The 25,140-nt window shown below is 35.4% G+C and overlaps 1 protein-coding gene across 2 annotated transcripts in view; it reads left to right on the top strand.

The window, feature by feature from the left end:
- LOC136024828 (protein Skeletor, isoforms B/C-like) overlaps window positions 1–25,140 on the top strand; it is a 257,728-nt gene that overhangs the window by 29,606 nt on the left and 202,982 nt on the right. For both annotated transcript variants that reach the window (XM_065700310.1, XM_065700311.1), the window contains exon 3: window positions 2,866–2,947. In XM_065700310.1, the coding sequence (XP_065556382.1) occupies window positions 2,866–2,947 (82 nt within the window). The remainder of the gene's footprint in view (window positions 1–2,865; window positions 2,948–25,140) is intronic.

Here is a 25,140-nt window from a genome sequence, read left to right as displayed (position 1 = left end):
GGGCAACTAGGCCTCCTTCTCCACCCCTTATTTCTCAAAATCGTCTGATCAAAACTAAGAGAAAGCCATTTAGCCAAAAAAGAATTAATATACAAATTTCATTTTAATAATTTATGTGCGGAGAGCCAAAACCAAACATGCATTAATTCAAAAACGTTCAGAAATTAAATAAAAAAAAAACTAATTTTTTTAGCTGAAAGTAAGGAGCGACATTAAAACTTAAAACGAACAGAAATTACTCCGTATATGAAATGGGTTTTCCCCTCCGCAATCCCTCGCTCTTTACGCTAAAGTTTGACTCTTTGCCACAATTCTACTTTTTAAAACAATTAAATGTCGCTCCTTACTTTCAGCTAAAAAAAATTAGTTTTTTTTTTTAATTTTCTAGCACAAACATCTCTTGAGAAGTTGCTTTTTTGGGATATGATGTCATATTTTAGTGACTTCCTTGCCTCTTCATGCTATAGTTTTCTAGTACTTTAAAAAAAAGCTTCTTAATGTTCTGATATAACAACACTTGTGTTTCAGGGGTTGTTATTAAAAAAATTGGGACAACATTTAAACTTTATCGTAAAGAGCGAGGTGTTGATGAGGGGGAAACACCTGCATATAAGTAATAATTTCTGTTCGTTTTAGATTTTAACGTTGAAAACTAAAAACTCTTACTTTCAATTGAAAAACTTGCTTTTTTATTTAATTTCTTATTGTTTTTTAAGTAGTGCTGGGAAATCTGGCCTCCTTCGTGGAAAATTCTCTTCTCCCATGAAAAATTCCTCCATGGAAAGATTCTTTCACGTAACCCTCTCCCTCGACCCTCCTCCACCAGAAAAAAATACTTTTAGTTGAAAATTTTTTTTAAGTTTTATGTTAAATCACTTGTGAAACAATACCGGAAATCGGACTCCGCCTCCTTAGAAAAATCCCCTCCCCCATGGAAATATCCTCTAAATAATTCAATATCGGTGAAAACTAACACCGGGCAATTACCCTTAATTTCTCCACGCGCAAACTGAAACCTTGGTTTACCAGGTTAATTTATTTCTGTTTTATTTTGTTATTGTCGTTAAAGATTTGACAAATAAATCCGCACTGTTTAAAACAAAAATTATTTCCAGTAACGTGCAAATGATACTCAAGCCGTTTAGTGGTTTTGAGACAATGGCGCCATAAATTGTTGTGGCACGGATGAAACATATATTTTCCATAATCTAGGGGAAATTTACCAAAAGGGTATTTTTCAATGAAAATACCATACAAAAAAAGTTTATTTTCGAAACCTTTGGGGGAAGCAAAAATTTACGACGTAAATACCCTCTGCTCCTTCCTATTTGCCGCTGATTTGAGGAGGAGGAGAAAAGGGAATAGGGAGTTTCCCTCTTATTTTTGAAACTATAATAGCCCTGAAAAGTCATTTTCGTTCCTACGCTGTGTTTTATGCTATGAAAAAAAAGAAAACACTGCAGAAAAAATAATATTTTTCCTTAAAGCAAAAATGACACTCGAGCCTTAGGAGGCTTACAAGGCGTTAACCCTACTCCTTTTCGTTATTTCTGTTCGTTTTGGGTTTGAAATATTACATTACTTTAATTCCGCCCGTCTTTGGCTTGATATAGCTCTTTATTTTTCTTTGAAAAACGTCTTTTTTGAATTTTTTTTTAATTTACAGCAGGGAAAGTCAAGATTATAAGATGAAATGCCTGGAATTGAAAATAGCGCATCGGCAAAAATATGGATTATAAGGCATTCAATAACTGCTGCAAAGGAAGAACTAAAAGTAAATAAACCAAAATTATTTTTTATTAATGAAAACTAACTACCGAAAGATTTGTCCTTGTTTAATAGATTATTTAGTTTCCGATGGTTTTAAAATCGTGCCAGGAAATACCCCCCCCCCCCCCCCCGAGGAACATTTTTCCCGGAAAATTCCCCGGCAACTTTTCTCACCAGAAAAAAAATCCTTTGGAAATACCCCTTCCCCACAGAAAATCACCGCAACAAATTTCTGTATATTTCCCAGTAGCAGGCTAGGTGCCCTCTAATCTTGTTGGTCACTTAAAAAGGGCACTAACACTTTTGATTCCCGTTAATGAGCTATCTCCCAATCTTCCGGGACCTTTGGTTCGAAATGATCACCCCTGGGAGGAACAGAAAAAACAATCTGGTTTAATCTTGTTTGTCACTCAAAATGGACACTAGATCTCCCAATCTTGTGAGACCGTTGGTTCGAAAAGATCACCCCTGGGAAGAACAAAAAAAAGCTTGTCTAATCTTGTTGATCACTTAACATGGACACTAGAACTTTTGATTTCCGTTCAAATGAACTCTCTTTTAATCTTGTTGGACCGTTGGTTCGAAACAATTACCCCCGGGAAGAACAAAATAAATGAAGCATAAATAAAATAAAAAATAGGCATCCATGATCTTTCTTTTGCCAAAAATTACAAAATTTCCACAATTTTGCAAGTAGGAGCTTGAAACCCCTACACTAGGGTCTCTGATATCTTGAATCTAATGGTGTGATTTTCGTTAAGATCACTTGACGTTTTGGGTGTATTTTGTCACCTTTTCCAAAAATCAGGCTTTTGATGGGTAACACTAAATTTAATAAATATATGTTTGGAATCAGCATAACAAATTCAATTCTTTTGACGCATCTAATGCTATTGAAATTTCAGTTTTAGAGTTTCTGCTACTAATGGGCAGAGTCACTCCTTACTCACAGTTTGTGACCACGAACTGCTTAATATCATCTATAGTGCGCCGACACTAATTTGAAAGAGTTTATTTTAGAAACCTCTTTAGGCTTTTGAAAAGTATTGCGTGTTATGATATATCTTTTTATACGGTAGTTTTTTTGTATTCTAGACGCGTTTTTCTGGACTGGTGTCTCTCCAAGACCGGAGCCGCGAGGAACTCTCATACCATATCCTGAAGTGAGAGATGGAAGGTAAGTACCCATAGAGAACATCAAATTTAAACCTAAATTCACCATCCTTAGCAAAACCATATTTGAAATTTTCATTAGCAAAAACCATATTTTAATAGGATAAGGATGATATTTTACGGTAATTTTAGTACAAACACTTTGGCATAGCTTTGATTACACGCTCATTTGTAAATGAGAAATCCCAATACAACTGGGTAATCGTATGCCGAAGCCAAACTGTAATCACATATGTGAGTAAAAAACATATTGGGTAAGATAATGTAGCCCCAATAATGTATCTCTTACGTAATTTTCATGAATGGCAAGTCATAGTAAAGATTTATGGCATAATTTTAAGTTTTTGCAAACTTGGAGAAACTAGGGTAACTTGATCTTACCTCAGTTGTACTGACTACCTTCACCGGCAGTAGATGACTTCTAGGCAGGAAAATTTATCCTAAACTTCTCCTAGGAATTGGTTAACGCTAAAATAAGCTCACGAAAGAAGTTGCTCCCAACAGAACCTTCACATGGTGACCGAACGACACGTGGCATAGCTCAGTAGAAATAATCTTACTGCTATTCCTGTAAAATTATCGTGGCGTTAAAGCACCTGAGAGCGACATGCTTGCAGTTACCTTTAGTTCATTCAAGCTTTTCAAAGATTTGAAGTCAAGATTTAAAGTCCTAGCGTATTTGGGGACGTTCACCATTTCTCTTACCAACTAATGGCTGTTTAGTAAAATAGCGATATATGATTTTTATCTACCTGGGAGACGTGCCCGTACAATCTAAGCCATACTTTTATGATATTTACATCGAGTGAGGCTAAACCAGTTTGTGGCCAATTTTGTTCCTGAAATTTGTTTCTGACTAACCGTATTTCAAACAGTAGGTTGTACGAAAAATGTGGTTCAATCCCGCTTTCCAGGGCTATAATGAAAGAAAGATTGTGATGGCTAGGCCACGTTCTGCGGATGAAGGATGACAGATTGCCGAAGATTGTGCTTTTTGGCCAACCGTCTGTGGCTACACGGAAAGCAGGTCGTCCTTGTCTGGATTGGGAGGATGTCATAAATAAAGATTTAAAGGAAATGGGAACTTCCTGGGAGGATGTAAAGCGGGAGGCCTTGAATAGATTAGGTTGGAGGAGGAGCGTGCGTAGCTGTGTTGGCCTCAGGCGGCTTGGTGTTGTAGTGAGTTATCTGTAGTATATATATATATATATATATATATATATATATATATATATATATATATATATATATATATATATATATATATATATATATATATATATATATAAAATCAAAAGTCTGTTTGTCTGTAATGTATGCATTGCTACCCTGTTTTTCGATTGCCAAAACACATTAAGAAATTGTTGAGTACACTCTTGCGAAGGTAGTGGGTATAAAATCCTCCCTTCCTCAGAGGATTATTTATACTTTTCACGTTGACTGAAATTTGAGACCCCTGAACTCAGAAACTTGACAATTCTTACTGTTCAACTGCCATATTTTTATGCTATTTGGGTATTAATTATCCAGTGACACCAAACGAGTAAGTTTATAATCCTAGCTTAATTTTCCAATATTTTAAAATTTAAAAATACGATGGTTATTTATCATGCGGGGAAAATTTTACATTTCTGGGGGGATTTCTGTGGAGAGGGGTTTCCTTTTAAGGAGGAGTTTTCGCAGGAAAACTCCCTTGAGAATTATCTACGGAGGTAATTTTCCCGAAGGAATTTTTCAAATTCCATCGAATTCAAAAAATACAATTGTTATTAATAATCCGGTACCAGAAAATTCTGCAGAGGGGAATTTTCCACAAAGGAGTGGTTTTCCGCAGAGGGTAATCTATACGAAAGAATTTTCCAGAGGAACTTTTCAAATACTTCTAAATTCACAATTACGAGCGTCATTTTCTGGGGGAGAATTTCTGGTGGGGAAATTTTCTGCAGGAGGATGGATTTTTCTTGAATTTCCTTTCTTTTGAAAGCGTAGGAACAGGCGAGGGGGAAGCTAGTCCTTTAATAATTTCAAGAAAATTTAGGTAATAAAAGATTTTAAGATTTATAATCTTCTAAAATATATTTAAAATCTGTGGTGGTTTTTGCAGTTGCTCTTGAACAAATAAAATTGAGAATATTAACAGTAATAATGTCAAGAAGGTGGTAAGAATTGAGCGTTTTTGATGACATATTGTAGCTTATTTTCTTTTTCACAATTTTTCTTGTGATTTAAGAAATTTTTACTAGAAATTATCATATTACTTGGACTATAAAAAAATATTATTTAAAAATGGTGCATTTTCGGTGATAATTACTAGCATCTCGAATATATTATTCATACTTGGGCTAGTTCTTTACCCTAGTGAACTTCTTGCTTAGTAGTATTCCTTCAGTAGGCGTATTTCCAATTGTAATAAAGGTTTCTCTTCTTGCTGTCTTAGTTCTTTCACACAAAAATGCCCCACCTCATCAATAGTATTAAGTCAGAACTATATTAGAACAAAGGGAGATGAGATTATTACCAGTCCTTACGTAAACAGTAATAAAGTCTCTCGCATGTAAGCAAAGATCCCTTGTTTGATCCTATCACGTTGCAGTCTGAAAGCTTGGATTTATTGCATATGTCCTCTAGGACAAAAACAATCGGAGGATAGAAATAGGTTTTCTAACAGAAAACTATCAATACTATGGTGCTAATAGTAAAAGATGCTACAAATTATCCCGAAATTTGGGCATCAATCCATACAAAATATTTTACTAATACTCACGGCATCAAGTCACCTAAGGCAAACTAGGGCAAAGCTAGGGCAAACTAGTTGGGCAAACTAGTTGGACAAAGTTGGGCAAACTAGGGCAAACTAGGGCAAAACTAGGGCAAACTAGGGAAACCTAAGGCAAACTAGGGCAAAGCTTTGTCAATTTCTTGCTTTAAATAGATGTATAGATTATTTGGTCATATCTGCGAAAACAAATAAAAATAAAGCTGAATAAGTAAAAATGCCGCTATTTTACGTCACGTACCATAATAGAAATACCACTTTACAGACTTACTCTAGACAAAGGGTCGGTACCGTTTTTGTTTTTGGCTAAAACAGAAACGGTAAAATAAAAGGCAATTAGAAAACAGAACAAAAACTGAACCAGCAGAAAAAACCCAAATCCGTTTCTGTTTTTCCTACCGTCAAACAGAATTGACATGCTTGCATTTTAAAAACGCGCTTTTAACAGATATTTCCGTTTTTCAGTTTCTTAGGTTTATGGAAGTAAAGTGAACACTTCCTAATACGAATTAATAAGAAATGTCAAATACAGAAAAAGACCACTAAAGTTAAAATGTATCATTTAAAAACATTCGAAGTTAAAGTGACTTTGCAGTCATTCGTGAGTACTGCTTCTACGTAAAGTACCCATCAATACTAAAGCAAAGAATTCCCAGTAACGACCTGTAAGTAAGGAGCGACGTGGCTCAATAGTACCCGAAATCTTAAAGACTAAACTCCGAATTTTGTTATCAATAATTATATCAAAAGATTGGGCTTATTAGGCCGATTCCAAAGACAATAAGATTCATTAAGTTAAGTGTTGCCCATCAAAGGCTACGAGCCGGGCAAAATTTACCTGATTTTCGAAAAAAGAGGGGAAACTACCCTTAAAATCCAAGAAATCTTAATGAGAATCACACCCTGAGATTCTACATATCCAAGGACCCTATTATAGAAGTTTTAGTCTTCCATCTGCGAAAATGTGGAATTTTGTATTATTTGCAAAAAGAAAGATGAGAGGGAAACTGTTTTTTTTTCTCCATGGCTGATCACAGCAAACCAATAGTCTTAGAATATCTGTAAAGTACTTATTCGAACAGAAACTAAAAGCTCTAGTGCCCTTTTTAAGAGACGAAATTGAAGGGCAACTCACCCACTCCCATTCCCATTTTTCCTCAAAGTCGTCCTATCAAAACTGTAAAAATTTTGAGATAGCTAAGTTGTTCAGCATAGTTGAAAAGTCCAGTAACTATGCCTTTGGGGAAAACATGACCCCTGAGTAAAGAAGTCCTAAGTACAGATCTGAGTAAAGATCTGTAAGTAAACAGGCATATCTCTTTTCATTAGGTACTGCATTTGCTTTGTTGATGACTCATTTATCTTCACCTTCTACTTACATGTTTGATCAGGGCTTAGCACAATCTAGGTTTCTGCACAGTCTGCATAAGTTTGTGGTCTTCCATCCTAGCTTGTTCGGACGGAGCTGGTAATTTCTACTCTAGCCCTCATCTGAGCCTGCAAGTGTAGGCTATAGAGTCAAATAAATAAAATATATATCATATTTTACCGTAATATAATAAGATCTTATAGAAGTATATTGTATGCTGTAGTCATGTAATGCAATGTATATCAGCAATTATAAGTGTTTGGTATTCACTTTCTTCCTTCCATTCTGTAAATACTACCAACTATTGTTATTTTATAATTTTGACTGTACTACTGTTTTCATTACTTATCCCCCCTCCTGCTTCACCCATCTTAATTTAAACCTACGTTCCTGACTAACTTGACCGTAATAATTCAGAGAATGTTTGAGAACGTTATAGTCTTTTTCAGAACATCTTTAACAGACACATTAGAACCAAACAATTGAACATTAGTCCCCAGGGCAGTATTGTTAAAATGTAAGCAATGCTTATAAGGACATCGGTGTAAGAATGAATGATAACGACTGCTATGAGAAAAGCAATTTTTCCCCTGTCAAAATTTTAATCTAACTTCATACTCAGCTGACCACTGTTATTACAGCGAGAAGTTTGAATTCAGCGGATTTTTTAGGGCTTTGAGACTGTATTTGTATGATTGATTTAACCAAGACATTAAAGTACCAAGTAGAGTGAAAATCAGAACAGATTGTTCAAACCGGTGAAGTGGAAATTTACCTAATCCTATATGATTCTAGGCTTTTAACTCCCCTCCCCCCCGAAAATACCCCCCATCCCCGCGGAAAATACCCTCCGAAAAATACTCCCCAAGGAAAATACCCCCTCGCGGAAGATACCTCTCGCGGAAAATACCCCCCCCAGAACTTTTGTGCTGTGTAAAACTTGAGAACAAACCGGTTTCTTCGTTAGTTTTTTCAGCTTAGCGCGAGACAAGACAAAAACCAGTGACAGAATATATGGGAAATACATAATTTGGGCTATATATTTGCACGTAAGGGGTGGTGGGTAAAGTATTTTGACTGTTTTAAGTCAGAAAACAATTCTTTCTCCATGAAATGTAGAATAATTGTACCTAACACACTTTGCTAGCAGACCCGCTATACTTCCCCCTACCCCCTAAGGTGCAAATCTATAGCCCAAATTTGTTTTTAAAGTAACAAAGAAACTAACGAAAAAAACGTTTTTTTTCGAGCTTTATACAGCGTAAACTTAAGTGAGTGGCGCATAATATACAAGCACCAAAATTCCTTCCAACTACGGAAATATAAAAAAAAAGGAAAATAAGATTCTCAATTTTGGAACGTCTTATTCAACAGGCGAGAGGGGGCTATTTTCCAGGGAGTATTTATTGGGGGTTTATTTTCCAAGGGGGGGGGGTATTTACTGGGGGTATTTTTTCCAAGGGGGGGGGTATTTTCCACGGCGGGTATTTTTCAGGGTGGTATTTTCCAAGGGTATTATCCGTGGAGGGGGGCCTCAGGGGGTATTTTTCTTGGGGAAGGGGGGGTATTATCCGAGGAATAATCGTCGGGGGAGGGTAAACGCCAGTCACTCCCTATATATCGTAAAAAAAATTAGGAAAAAGCGAAAATTTAGTGTTAAATTAGAAAGACCTTAATATGGAGTCATACAGTTATTGGTAGTCGTGGAAGTTTGATTAAAAAGAAGAAAGGTGACATAAGAAATCAGTAAAAACTAAACTTCAAATCCATGAATTGAACCTGCATAAGAAGGTAGAGCTTTCATTTGAGGTGTAGATGTCTTTGGTTATCAACAGGTTGTAAATAGATGAGTTGCTAGTAGTGATGGCAGTACCAGTAGTAGTATGTTAGTACTGATTAAAATACAGGCACTGTCCTAAAAACTTGATAAATTTGAAAGAAAACGAAAAATGGAAAAAATCTTGCCTCACAGGTATCAATAGACCTAAAATGGGCTCGGAAGGTAAGAAACGTTTACCTTATTGTCTGTGGCACTCTAGGGGAAATCAAAATAGAATATGTAATTTTGAGATAAATTTGTACCCCTCAGTAGTAATATTGCCTCCAAAAGTGACCTGACAAAGATACTACGGGTATTATTGGCCAATGAAGCTAGCGACACTTATTTGACTGGTTTCACTCAAGTTTGTATATTATCTAAAAAACTAGGTAATGGATGCACAAACAGAAGTAGAACAGCTGTTTCAAATTTACAGAGGCCAGAAAGTCAGTTACAGTTTACTGAAAACTATTTCATTTGAATTATCTTATTTTCCATAATATTACCGTCTTTACTAAAATAAACAATTGCTTTTATTTGCCAGCATCTACCGTCTTTACTAATAAATTAAATAAAAAAACAAGTTTTTTTAAATGAAAGTAAGGAGCGACATTAAAACTTAAAACGAACAGAAATTACTCCGTATATGAAAGGGGGTTTTCCTCCTCGACACCCCGCTCCTTACGCTAAAGTTTTTTATTGTTTTAAAAAGTAGAGTTGCGAGAAAAAATCAAACTTTAGAGCAAGGAGCGGGGTGTCGAGGAGGAAAAGCCCCTTTCATATACGGAGTAATTTCTGTTCGTTTTAAGTTTTAATGTCGCTCCTTACTTTCATTTAAAAAAACTTGTTTTTTTATTTAATTTCTGAAAGTTTTTGAATTAATGCATGTCTGATTTTGGCTCTCCGTACATAAATTATAAAAATGAAATTTGTATATTAATTCTTTTTTTGGCTAAATGACTTTCTCTTAGTTTTGATCAGACGATTTTGAGAAATAAGGGGTGGGGAAGGAGGTCTAGTTACCCTCCAATTTTTCGGTTACTTAAAAAGGCAACTAGATCTTTTATTTTTAACGAACGTTTTTATTAGTAAAAAAAAATACGTAACTTAAGAATTAACTTACGTAACAAACTTTTATATTCTTATAGTTTTGATTATATATATGAGGGGGTTGGTCCCCTCGTTAATACCTCGCTCTTCACACTAAATCTTGTTTTATCCCAATTCTTTAAGAATGACCCCTGAATCTGAAAGGTCGTAGAATAAAAAGTTGAAATTATTTTAAAAAATTTTAGCATAAAGAGCGAAGTATTTATCTCCTCCTAAATACCTCGCTCTTTATGCTAGAGTATTTTTAGAACCCCTCATATGCGTAATAATCTCTGTTCGTTTTAAGTTTTAATGCTTCTCCTTACTCTCAATTGAAAAAACTTTTTCATGTTTATATTTTCATTGTTTTTTTTATGGTAATGCTAGAAAGTCCTGCGCCCTTTTCATTGAATTTCTCTTCCCCCATGAAATATTTCTCCAAGGAAAGATCCTCCCATATAGCCCCCTCCCCTGAACCCCACACCCAAACCAAAAAAATCCCCCTGATAACGTCGGTACACTTCCCAGTAACCATTACTGTATGTAAACATTGGTCAAAGTTTGTAACTTGCAGCCCCTCCCCCAGGGACTGTGGGGGGTAAGTCATCCCCAAAGACATAGTTATTATGGTTTTCGACTATGCGGAACAAAATGGCTATCTCAAAATTTTGATCCGTTGACTTTGGGGAAAAAATGAGCGTGGGAGGGGGCCTAGGTGCCCTCCAATTTTTTTGGTCACTTAAAAAGGGCACTAGAACTTTTCATTTCCGTTAGAATGAGCCCTTTTGCAACACTCTAGGACCACTTGGTCGATACGATGACCCCTGGGAAAAAAAAAAAACAACAAAAAAACAAAAAAACAAATAAACACGCACCCGTGATTTGTCTTCTGGCAAAAAATACGAAATTCCACATTTTTGTAGATTGGACCTTGAAATTTTTTCTATAGGGTTCTCTGATACGCTGAATGCGATGGTGTAATTTTCGTTAAGATCCTATGACTTTTAGGGGGTGTTACCCCCTATTTTCCAAAATAAGGCAAATTTTCTCAGGCTCGTAACTTTTGATGACAAAGACTAAATTTGATGAAATTTATATATTTAAAATCAGCATGAAAATCCGATTCTTTTGATATGTCTTTTAGCATCGAAATTCCGTTTTTAGAGTTTCGTTTACTATTGAGCCGGGTCGCTCCTTACTACAGTTCGTTACCACGAACTGTTTGATCTGTGAGCGTTTTACCTTCCAATCTGGTTCCCTGCTCTCCCATACCATTTTGTTATTCTTTAGAACTAAATCCGTTGAAATAATCCATGTGAACAGGGACAGACCACAGCCCCGTATAGCTCTTGCCTCAACATTAATCCAGCTATTAACCTTACTTCCTAGTTTAACCGCAGCAAAAGTGTCCTCGAAATAGCACTAATCACTTTAATATACTTATCTGGTATATTATGCAAGGACATAACCTTCCTTGTAGCTCTTTTGTCTCCTGAATGAAATGCCAGTTCATAAGCTGTAAAATCGAGGACTGAGGATTTAAAAAGTCGTCTGAGGATTTAAACACCCCTAAATTATTAATATTAAACTGATCATTTTATCGACGCATCCTCTACTCGATCTAAAAAAGCGTTCTTCTTCTTTTAAGACTTTATCTACAGAATCTCTTAGTCTAATAAGCATCAATAGGCTAAGTAATTTGTTTCCTAAGCAAGCCAAGGTAAAGACAATAGCTAATGTACTCACTCTTTTCACCATTTTACGAAGGGGCTTGATTGAGATTTTCCTTAAATCACTAGGTACTTCCCCTTTCTCAAAAACCATATTTATTATCTTCAATAATTTGTCTCTAACTTTAAATGTATTTAAAAAAAACTTACTTACTACACTAGAGGCTTTATTATTTAATAGTTTTAGCACTATTTTTAAATCCTCTTCACAAAATAAGTCTTATTTCAATTTCTAGTCAGCACCTGAGACCTTATTATTTTTCAAATCCTTTTAGTGCTATCTTTTAATTCTTTTCACAAAATAAATCTTCCGTCATTTTGAAATGCTCAATTTTGTTATTCTTTTCTGTATCATTTCGTACAATCTTATCACGGTTTAACACATTCTCAAAATGTGCTCCCTATCTCTCTTCAACATTTCCCTTATGACTTATTCAACTCCAGTTACTACCTTTAACTGGGGCAACCGCAGACTGACTACTTCCTCGCAATTCCTTAACATGCCAGTACAATATTTTCCTACTTCACCATCTGGTTGCATCTTCTAGATTCTTGGCAATTTTACCCATTATCTGTATTTCGTACCTCTTAAATTCATAATTTAAGGGCTTTAAGGGCTTTTCTACTTTCCTAACTTTCATCTTATTTTTAAATGGTGTCTCAATCAAAAACTACTAGTACAAGCTCATCCTCTTTTCTACCAAGCTTAAAGCGTTCTTGCTAATATACCCAGCTGGGTTTTTTTTTAATCTCCTTCCTAAAACACCTTATAATACATCACAAACTAATATTTTAAAATCATTCCATCAATCTTCTATATGACGGAATTGTAAACTGTCCAATTTCATATTCAACTGTTCCAGGAAAGGCCATCTCAAATTTCAAAAAGTTCTTGGTAACGAATTAAACGAACTGTAAGTAAGGAGCGACCCGGCTAAATACTAACCGAAACTCTAAAAAACGGAATTTTGATACTAATAGATACATAAAAAGAATTGGATTTTTATGCTAGTTCTTAATATATAAGTTTCATCACGTTTAGTCTTGCTCATCAAAAGTTACGAGCCTGAGAAAATTTGGCTTTTTTTGAAAAAAAGGGGGAAACACCTCCTAAAAGTCATAAAATCTTAATGAGAATCACGACATCAGTTTCAGCGCATCAGAGAACCGGAATTTTGTATTTTCTGCCAGAAGAAAGATCACGGATGCGTGTTCATTTGTTTTTTTGTTTTTGTTTTTTCCTCTGGGGTGATTGTATCGATCCAGTGGTCCTAGAATGTCGCAAAAGGGCTAATTCTAACGGGAATTAAAATTGCCAATGTCCTTTTTAAGTGACCAAAAAAATTGGAGGGCAACTAGGCGCCCTCCTCTCATTTCTCCTCAAAGTCAACGAACCAAAATTTTGAGATAGCCATTTTGTTCAGCTTAGTCAGAAAACCTAATAACTATGTCTTTGAGGACGATATAATTCCCCACAGTCCCCGGGGAAGGCCTGCAAGTTATGAACTTTGCCCATTGTTTACGTATAGTATTGGTTATAGGGAAGTATACAGACGTTTTCAAGGGGGATTTTTTCTAGTGGTGGGGGGGGGGAGGGCTAAGTGGGAGGATCTTTTCATGGAGGAATTTATTATGGGGAATAAAATTTCCATAAAGGGGATGCTGGATTTTCTAGCATCATTTAAAAAAAACAATGAGAAATAGAATAAAAAAACAAGTTTTTTCAACTGAAAGTAAGGAGCAACATTAAAACTTAAAACAAACAGAAATTATTGTGCATATGAGAGGGTTCGTCCCCTCCTCAATACCTCGTTCTTTACGCTAAAGCATTTTTAGTAATCTCAAAAGAGCTATTTATTCTAATTAAACGGCCTTTGTGATTCAGGTGTCATTCTTAAAGAATTGGAACAAAATTCAAACTTTAGCGTGATGAGCGAGGTATTGACGAGGGGGCAAACCTCCTCATATACGTAATAAGATATACGAATATAGAAGTTAGTTACGTAAATTAATTCGTAAGTTACGTGCATTTGTTTCTAATAAAAACGTTCGTAAATAAAATTATAAGTTCTGCTGACCTTTTTAAGTAATCAAAAACATTGGAGGGCAACTAGGCCCCTCCCTCACCCCTTTTTTGAAAATCATCCGATCAAAGTTTTAAGAAAGCCATTTAGCCAAAAAAAGTAAAATTAATATGCAAATTTCGTTTTGATTATTCATGCACGGTGAGCCAAAATAAAAACCGCCATTAATTCCAAGACGTTCAGAAATTGAATAAAAAACAAGTTTGTTTTAGCTGGAAGTAAGGAACGACATTAAAACTTAAAACGAACAGATATTATTCCGTATATGAGGCTGTCCCCTCCTCAAAGCGCCGCTCTTTACGCTAAAGTTTGACTCTTTCTCACAACTCTACTTTTTAAAACAATAAAAAAGCGTCAAGTGCGGGGCGTTTAGGATGGGACATCCCCTTTCATATAAGGAATAATTTATGTTTATTTGAATTTTTAATGTCGCTCCTTACTTTCAGTAAAAAAAATACTTGTATTTTTATTTAATCTCATCCTAAAGACTATCAATGTCACAATTCCTGGGAGATAGGACGGTTTAGATAAACTCTAGACACTACTAGATGGTGATTCTTGCTTACCTTTACGTTGATCATTGATCATTGGACTGATACTTTACTCTTTTCGGTTATAAAATTAGCAACAAGAATTTTGCTTTTGATGCTCTCCCAGCATTCTCATTTTCTATCTACCCCATCCTTCCTACCTGAATCAACAAATTCTATATGAACTACTTTTGTCTTTTCAAGCCCTGGGAGATGGATTTCTGAAACTCCTAATAAGTCCAATTCAAAATATTTGAATTCGTCGGTCAATAGGCTACGTAATTCGTAATTTATCTCAACACATTTATTGTCCATCTGTAACCTCTTCAGATATTTCAAATTCAGGCACTTAGAATTCTGAGTACTTTTGTTCATCGCCCTATGAGGATCAAAAATCTGTCAGAAACCCAAACTTTGTATATTTTTCTCAATATACTTAATCTCAAACAAGTGTAGGGCCTGCATACAGCAATGTGGCATTATGATATCCAATCCTCAACAAATTATTTCCATTATTTGGGTATAATTGAGACTACCATTTCTCCTCCCCACCACTTCCGCCTTCCTCAATTAAATCAGAAAGAGCTAAATTCTCAATCAGGTACAATATTGCTTATATTGTAAATAAACTTGATTCAGTAGAAATGTCCCCAAGTTTCAAGAGCCGATTTTCTTTGAAAAAACATGTTTCAAAAATATTTCTTTGTCTGGATGTTGGGATTGACGAAGAATAGATATTAGTATGGATTTTGCTTTGGTGTTCTCACGCTGGGGTGGACTCCTCTGTTATCTCCTACCTTGTATATTTTCTTTTCTTTTTTTGTTATCTCGCCATTTTTTTACCTCTTTTTTATGGCCGACACATCGAGCCCTGCTCCTTATCGTCCACTTTAGAAAATTATTCATTATGTAATTTGGTCAATGAAAGATCTTGTCTTGATTATATGTTGATCGTTTTTACATTTATGCAGTTTTACTAGAGCTTTACTATTATTTTATATACTTTACTATTATTATGGAAATACATCGGGCGAAAAAAGCACTGGGTCCCACCAGTTGCAAAAGTATTAGTTGCGAATCAGGTATTAATGCTTCTTCTCAAGTCTAGAGACTGCAAGAAATTGCCTATAAAGTAAGCGGAACTAGCTAAAAATACATTTCGTTCATTTGAATAAAAGCTTAAGCCTTAGTCAGAAGCTAATCCTTGATGGAGTAAGGATTCTTATAAGTTCTTTGTATCTTGTTTACCGAATTTGAGATACGTCTTTTCCAATTTTGAAACATTTCCTTTTTATCCTTCCCTGCTTAATCTGCGCTAATCCTAAGATAATTATTATGTAGACTAATGTAATTATTATTAAATCTTATAAGTCTTGTTAGCTTGTAATCCGTTTTTGTCCCTTGTATGTTATTTTGCTAATATGGAGATTATTATGACTCGAAACCATAGTTTTAAACTTAGTAGCAGTAGAGAAGCAACATAAGTTTGCTCAAACTCGCAAGAAAATCTGAATTAATTATTGGCAGCGAAACAGCGCTGCCTAAGTAAAGAACAAAATGGGCTCTATGAATAATTTGTTTTTTTGTGACCCCTTCGGAAAAAAGTTGCTGTAGAAACTTCGGGGAGGGCTCATTCAATTTGAAACTGAAAGTTCTAGTGCCAGTTTTTGAGAATCAAACCCGAATGGGGACGACTAGCCACCCCAACAATCTTTGCTGCTGCCCTTTCCCCAAGGACATTTGATACAAATTTTGCGATAGCTAGTTTGTACAAAATGGCTGAAAAGTCAAATAACTATATTTCCGAGGATGACATGCCCACGCATTCCTTGGGACAAGGGCTATAAGCTATGCAAGCTGCCCATTGGTTGCACAAGGGATCTATTATTGGAAAAAGGGGGCATGTTGGATCCTGGATTTCAGAACAAGCTAAGTGTTTTAAGGTGAAACTTTCGGGCTATGTTAAGGGGTATATTGAATTAGAATAGAACAAACTATGTGCATGAAGGTTGTCAAAAGGGCATATCAGCAATATCTCAGAGGGTATTAAGTAGAAACTTCCAAGACTAATGCTATTGCTATTACTGCTACTCCTACTTCTAATGCTATTGTTATTAAACTAAATTCTAAAGAGTTTATATGCATATAGTTATATGCACAAGTTAAATTTTTCGCGAAAAGTTGGAAAGGGGATGTAAAACTCAGTCAAAACGACTGCGTGCACGCAGGTTGTCAATAGGGCATATTATCAATATTTCAGAGACAGCTGAGTGTATTAGGTTGATACTCTTTGGGCTAATACTACTTTTCTACTACTACTACTACTACTAGTAGTAGTACTACTACTACTGCTGTTACTACTACTGCTGCTGTTACTACTTTTGGTTCTACTATCATTGCTATTGCGACTACTTCCGCTTGCGACTTTAAGTACTTGTTACTGCAACTACTTGTGTCTACTTGAGATTGTGACTGCGACTCTGACTACTTGCAATACTGACTATCGCTACTTGCAATCGCAACCTCTTGCAACTATGACTACTTATGACTGCAAATGCAGCCACTTGAGACTGCTACTGCTTCAACTGCTTGAGGCTGCCACTTGAGACTGACAAATGCAGCCACTTGAGACTGCTAATACTTAAACTAACTGTAACTACTTGCAACTACATAGGACTGTAACTATGACTACTGGCGACTGCTACTACTAATAATTCTACTTCAGTAAATTCCAAACGATGTTTTGATCCTTATGTGGCATAGAATGAACTATCCCTACTGTTCTTTGTGGTAACTTCTGTTATTTTAATTTCTGCTCGTTACAGGTTTCAATTATGATTGATAGTGATTTATGTTTATTTTATGCTTGACTTATTTTTTGACTTCATATCTCCCCTTTACTTTTCTTAGGAAACTTCTTTTGTGAAATAAATTTTAAACTAATTGTGTACAAGTACAAGGCTACAAGTGCATCCGCGTGGGCCGAAAACTCGGATACTAGACACTCAGCTGAAATGATATTTTTAAAAAATACTGTAATTTGTTGTTAAAATTCCCTTTTCACAAGATCTTCCCAGCATTTGTCTTTTTGGAACTGAGGGATATTTCTTTACATCCACTTTAGTCAAAACTCATTCAAATTTGATTAAATATCGCAAATTGAATTGCTGTTGAAATAAAGGGATGGTTCCCGAGGAAGGTTGTACGGATGGCATTGAATCTAATCAGCAGCTGGTTACATATCCAAACATGATAAGTAGTAAATAAATCTATCTGCTAATGATAACTTTTACTTTTAATATTCACTTATGCTGTCGTAAAAAACACATACCCCCTCCCTTCTGAAAGATTTGTCTGCAACCATCCCAAAAAGGTTGTACTTGGAACAAATGTGGTGCTCATAATTGGTGTGAGAAGGCTATTCAATATGAATTATGAACCTTAAGGCGATAGGGAAGCTTTAAATCATTATGCAAGCCTCAATATCGGCTTACCGTCACAAAGACAAACACTCACAAAGATTAGTCACTCAAAGCGGGTGGCACTACGAGGAACTCCCAAAGCGGTCAACGTGCTCAAATGATAAATTGTTTTGAGCTGAATTTTAGCGTTTTCTTAGTAGGTATGATAGAGCATGTTAAGGGACTGCCTTTTCCCGAGCTTTAAAAAGAAAATTCGGCTCCTTTTAATAAAGCAAAAAGTCACTCATTCGGATGACGTAAATTCCATTAAATCTAAATGTCCCTGTCTTCGGCACAAAACGCGAGAAGTTAACAATTTTTCTAAGATTTCAGGGAAAGTAGGATTCGGCTTTTAGTTGTCTGTCATTGATTTGGATCTCTTATCCAAGCTCAACAAGTTATGGCAAGAACGCCAGAAAAAAAGTTTACAATGGACGAGATCGGGCTATCCGTCAAGGTCGCACAACCTTTTAAATGATAATTGATACAACCAATTACTGAAAATGTTTGCCAACTAGTTATGCCTTTGATTACATGCAAGTTTTGGTTTATGGTTTATGTTTGGGTTTGTGGTTTATGTGATAGGTTACAAAATGATGGTGTTAGACGTTATTTATCGAAGGTTGTAAGGGGATATTTATCGAAGGTGGGGGATTTTCCACCTTTCCCATTAAAGGGGGAAAGGTGAAAAATACCCCAAGACTGTTCCTCTATAAAGAGAAAGAGTCAGGCAAATGACATTCTCAAGAAAAACTTAAGAACACGTCGGATTTTTCGTAAATTAGGGCTGTCTCTAATATATTTGATTCATTTGCGAAAGATCACGAGGTTTAAAAACTATCCTCAGCTGATAAATGATAGTAATGTGACTTGTGAAGAGCCTTGGAAATTCATATTGAAAATTTTTGAATAGGGGGGGGGGGTAAAGACATGCAATAGAAACGGGTTTTATTTCAACAAAGCAGTGAACAAAAAATAAAAACAAAACAACACTTTAATTAAAAAAGTTGTTTTGCTTTTACTTTTTGTTCACTGCTTTATTGAAATTAAAATTATTTTTTTGCTTAAGTTTTCGTAAATGGAAAAGCAGTGTGGTCTGAAAATTATTTACATAAAAGACATGAATTTCGCGTAGCAGCATTATTGATCCTAATTTTGATCAAAATTTTTCATTGTTGGAAAAAAGAAATTTGATATACGTCCCATTTGTGTACATTTTTTAAGGCAAATCGCACAACCCTCACAGGGGTTTGCATTGTAATCAAAATTACAATGAAATGAAGGAACGTGTTAGTTTAGCGTGCGTGAGACTGTGAAGCATGAACAGAAAGGAGAGATTTGAATTCACACCATAGTTACTTGATTCAATTGAACTTGCTGATTTTTCCCCTTAGAATGAAGAAACATGTTATTCTATCGTCTGCAAAGATGGAGGAAGGAGGAAGGAGGAAATAAATTCACACCATAGTTACTTCATTCAATTGAACTTGCTGATTTTTCACCTTAGAATGAAGAAACATGTTATTCTAGTCTACAAAGATGGAGGAAGGAGGAAGGAATTCGCACCATACTTACTTTATTCAATTGAACTTGCTGATTTTTCACCTTAGAATGAAGAAACATGTTATTCTATCGTCTGCGAAGATACACAGGAAGGGGAAAATGAAGTCACACCAATAATTTCTGAACCAGCCAAGAATAGAGTGAAGTTGTTTTGGAATCTGTGAAGGGTAAAATGGAACTATGAATTGAATTTATGACAGAAGAAAATCGCGTGTTTGACGTCACATTTCCACACATTTTAAGAACAAAAAATTCCGTTAACTTTTCGTAAGAGGGAGGGCGTCGTGTCGTTTTTAGTATCTCTGACGCATGTAAAATCATTAAAGATGATAAACGACACCGAAGGGCTGAAAAAAAGGCATGGAACAAGAAGCAGCAAAAATAAAATCGAATTGCAAACGAAAATATTGCACAGTGAAATCTGCAGTTGACAGAAGACAGAACAGTATTGCAGTAGAATGAAGGAACGAGTTAGTTTAGCGTGTATGAGTCTGTGAAGGGTAAACAGGTTGGAATTGGTTTTTATTATCTACGACACGTGCAAAATTATACAAGTTAACAAATGAAATTGAACAGCTAAAGAAAAAGGCATGGAACAAGAAACAGCACAAATCACATTGAATTCCCAACGAAAATGCGACCTAAAATTAAAGAATAATATAGCAGTACTGCTTAGTAGATGCTCAGCATCATAATGCACAAATACTCAAAGAGTTACTAAGAGACATAGGAATGTATAGAGGTTTCATACGAGTTTGTGATCCATGGAAGTTCATTCTGGTGCACTGTTTAGGGAAAGAGTAAATCTAAAAGTTGACTCAAAAGAAAAATCTTTAAAATGGATTGAAAGCTGGTATCTCGTACAGGTTGGTCCCCGGAAAAGTCTTTGTCACTGAGGAAATGGTTTCCATTTCCTGCATTTCCATTTCCCATTTCTCTGCTGTTCCATGTCTGACTAATTCGTTTAAAATTCTGCAGTGAGCTTAATTATTCAAAAACAATAAACTTTTAAATTACTGTTGTCAAGAAAAAAAATGAGGTATTGGGTTTCATAGTTGTATTACGTTTCATTGTACTTTTATGTCAATTTTATTACCAACGTTTATGGTTTCCTCTGCGTTTGCAAATTTATTTCCACTTTCGTAATGGATTTAACCCACATTCAATTTTCCAATTTACTTTAAACTTGGCACAGTCACAAATCTTGTGAAATTATACAGTTACACTAAAAACACACTTTTTCCCATCTCAAAATGGCAAGCAGCCAATCAACACTTCGACCTATATAAAATCAGAATATAATAATTTTGTTTTCAATTTCCGCAACATGTTAAACTTACTTAAGACTTTCTCAGAATAAACGAGTTCAGGGGAAACATGTATTCTTGAGCTTCTATTGAAGCGTGTTTATGTTGTAGGTTACTTTAGTAAGGCTATCCTCCTGCTTTAACTCTTAGAAAAAATGTTTGTCAGAAAAGTATTTTAGAAGGCTGTTGTGTGTCGGTTTTATTATTATTATTATTATAATAATAGTGAACAGCAAATTGTTGTTTAATTGAAGAGCCTTAGAAACCTAACAATAAAAAAAAGATTTATTGCATTCTAAAGTAGGTATTGTGGATAACTTTAATAGAATGAGCAGTACTCCAGCGCTGCCAACGCTTTGGGATAAATGGTTCCGAGTTTCTGAACAAATTATTCCCAAAGTTTCGTTGTAGCACAGTTATAGCTTTCTATGTCAGTTTCCTTTTCAAAGACAAAAACACTAGAACAAACTGAAAGGCAACAGAATTTTTTTTTTAGTAATATCTTCATCACCTCTTCGACACGTTCCCGTTGGTTGCTACTGAAGGATGGACTTTGGTGTTCGGTCGTCTTTCATTCGTACAACATGTTCCAAGCATTCCCATCTTCGGGTCCTGATCATGTCGATGACTAGAGGTTGCCCAGTAATTTGGCGTGTTTTCTGGTTCGAGACGTGTCGTGTTCAGTTTATGTTGAGGATTTTTCGCAGACAATTGTTCTCAAAGGCTTTGCAGACTTTGCAGGATTGTTCTCAAAGGCTTGAAGTCTCTTCTGTTGCTGCTGATTTAACTTCCAGCATTCGCTTCCGTACATCATACTGGAAGGGCATTTCTCTTGAAGACTAAAAGTTTTATCCGGTTGGAGAACTTCTACGAGCACCAAATCTGTTTAAGCCTGGTAAATGAGCCACTAGCCTGTCCGAAACAAGAATGGATCTCTTTGTCTATTGCCCCTTAGTAAAAAAAAAAAAACGTTTTTTTCTCACATAAAACTTTAAACTTGCATAACACAGGGCTGCCACTCCTTGAGATTTTTTCCAAGACCTCGAGATTTCAGCAAGCTTGCAATTTTGGAAAAAGTATTTACATCAAATTGCATCTTCAAATTGTATCTTAGTATGCATATTATCTTGCTACTTAATATTTTTGCCTTTTCCTTACCTTGGGATTTTTTTGCAAATAAATCTTGATATGTTGTTAAATGCACATTGGTAGCCCCGGTGTGACATGTACCTTTCCCTGTTAAGAAAACTTGAAATAAACCAATAGTTCCAAACTTATCTGACGCAAAGCTGACACCTCTTGGGATTATATTACCAATATATTACATATATTACCCAAATATATTACCCAATATATTACAATTTGAGCAGCCTTGGTATCTTGGAAAAAGTATATACATCAAACTTATTTGGGTTCTTTCTAGCCTAGAGATTTTGTACAAATAGATCTCGACATATTGTTAAATTCTCAGTGGCAGCCCTAGTGTGCCATGTTACCTTTTCAGCTAAGAAAATTTGAATCACACCAATAGTCCCAAACTTATCTGACACAGGGCTTTCGCTCTTTGGGACTTCCCCAATATTCAAGATTTCCAAGAATTTCATTGGCCTTGGGATCTTGGAAAAAGTAAATACATCAAACTTATTTGGGATGCTAGGTTTTGATACATCAAAACCTAGGGATTTTGTTGCTAATGAATCCCAACATATTGTTAAATGATCAATGGCAACCCTGATGTGTCATGTTACCCTTTTCAGCTTAGAAAATTAGACTTACACCGCTACTTATAAACTTATCTGAAACAGGGCTGTCGCTCCTGGGGATTTATCTAACATTCAAGATTCCCAAGAATTTCAGCAGCTTTGGGATCTTGGAAAAAGTGTACAAATCAAACATTATTTGCTGTTTTATAACCTTGGGATTTTTTTGAAAACGAATCTAGATCTATGTTTAAATGCTCAATGGCAAACCTCGAAGGAAGTGTTACATTTCTCCATAGAAAAAATTGGACTTAACAATTAGTTTTAAACTTACCGAATGCAGGGCTGGCAGTCCTTGGTTTTTTTCCTCGGTATTTCAGCCACCTTGGGATCTTAGGAAAAGTGTAAATATAAAGTATTACCATAAAAAGTATATTTACTAAATATATTATTGTAATGTAATATTTACGAATTGGTTCTTCTATCCTAAGGATTTCCGACAAATAAGTCTAGAGATACTGCTCCATGCTTAGTGGCAACCATGGTGTCAAATGTAGGGTTTTTCTACTAATAAAATTAGAACTAAAGCATTAGTCCCAAACTTATTTGACATATGTCTTCACTCCATAGTATTTTTCTCAAGATCTTGGAATTTCAGCAGCCTTGGGACCTTAGAAAAGTGTATATTTTAAAGACACTATCAAAAGTTTGCTCACTATATAGATTGTTGTTATGTAATATCTACAGACTTGTGCTTTTATCCTAAGGGTTTCCCACAAATAAGTCTTGGTAAATTGTTTGACTGTCAGCGGCAGTCCCGTATGTGACATGTATTCTTTCCTGTATTAAGTGATTAATTTAAACAATTTAGTTCTACTGGTTTAATGTTTAATACTTTTATTGAATTTTTTTTGTAAATGATATTTTCATTAAACCCGGCTTTTACAAATAAAGGAGAAGCTAACTTGACATCTAAGAAACCAAAAGGGACTGTTTCTATTTTGAACGATTTGCACATGTCTAAATCTGGGGAACAATATCTTTTCTAAGATTTCAATACAAATTGGATGACTTCCTTCGGAAAATGGGCCGGAAATTAAAACTTTGTTGGGATACAAAGAAGGGGCAGTTCATCACACTAATCTCACAAATAAAAGATTCTCTGAAAATATGTGACTCAGAGTAGAAATCATGCTCGCCAAGAAAAAAAAATCAAAGAAACAACGGTTTTATTTTCTTTAACTTCTTTTTTTTAACAACAAAATCCCAACAAAATTAGCCGCCTTTGTCAAGATGGGTTCCAAACCCACAAAATTTATTTATACTTGGCCTTATTCAAAGTAATAGTTTCGTGTTCTTAAATTTAAAATACCATCTACTTGTACTACTTAATTTCCATATTAAACGCCACAGAACTGCAAAGAAAGAGACTTAAACGGTCCATTTTAGGCTATCTTATGGCTAACTATTAGGAAAAAAATGGCGCTAAAATCTAGATTTGGCCTCAAAGATGCAGTAGCAACCATTCACGAAATTTAGAGTGGGTAGTATATATTTTTCAATATCTAGGGGGGGCGAATTGTCATTTTTTCAATGAAATTATCCCCAAAAATTTAATTTTTGAAATCAAGGAAGGAGTACAAAAATATTGGGAAGCAGAACCCCCTCCCTCCCCAACTGACGCTACTACAAAATGAAAAATTAGGGCAGCCAACATTTAACAGGTTTTCAACAGAGTTTGACACAGAAAACAAAACAATAGGCTTGCATTTGTTTAATAGGCTACCACACAATGTGAGTGAAAGGCTCTCAAATTGTCGGTTACCTTAATGACTTTACGACCTCTAAATATTTTGTGTGAGTTTCCATTTTTGAATTTTCCCATTTCTATCCTTGCATACGTTAGTCACAGGAAGGATAATCTTTTGCCAAGTTTTTCAACGTGACAACCCTGAATCTTTGGTCTACCACTCACACTAATTATTTACAGAAAGAAACTTCCACTACAAAGTAGCTTCAGGGGTTTATCCCGTCAGAGTCCATCTGCAGATTCCTTCAAACAGAGGATAAAATGGGCATATTTAGGCTGACTATATCATTAAATCAGTCGCCTGAACTCACGAAAGTTTGGGGGCTGGGTGAATGAATTTTCAGCTTTTTTTAATGAAGATAAGAAAAATCATTAGTTATTGGTACGGTTCTGTTTATCCTTGATAAATTAGGGATATTGACAACTCCTCCTATAGATTTTAAATTTATTTGGTGTCGTGCAGTAGTGACTTCAGAGAATTTAGATAATTCCCCACCCACCTCTGAATGAATTATAAGGCTATTAACCGCCTCCTAGTTTGACCATTTGACCACGGCTATGTGACCATTTTTTTTTCTGTTTCTTTTTTTACTGCTAGTGGGGCATTGAAATATCATAGAGAGGTGAAGCTATTTTCTTTCATAGAGAGTAAACTTTATATACTTGTGCTTTTTGTATATAAAATCGGCCTGAAATGTGTCAACATCTTATCTAATTTTTATCACTAGTTATTCTTTTATGCTGAAAACAGGAAGCATTCGCTTCCACAGTTTGGTGCCATATCAAGAAAATGTTGTCACTCAGCCTTTTCTTTCACCTTTCTTTTATCACCACTTTTAATGCTTTTGTTTCGTTTCTTATTTATTTCATAGCAGTTCAGTCAATGAGGGTTGTCTTGGCAACTTGCCGAAACCCTCAGACAAGTGAATAGAGGGATTCGTTAAGAAAAAAGTCAGCTC

The sequence above is a fragment of the Artemia franciscana genome, chromosome 3 (genome assembly GCF_032884065.1).
Source record: "Artemia franciscana chromosome 3, ASM3288406v1, whole genome shotgun sequence".
In the NCBI taxonomy this organism is placed as follows: domain Eukaryota; kingdom Metazoa; phylum Arthropoda; class Branchiopoda; order Anostraca; family Artemiidae; genus Artemia; species Artemia franciscana.
This window is presented reverse-complemented; position numbering and strand designations above follow the sequence as displayed.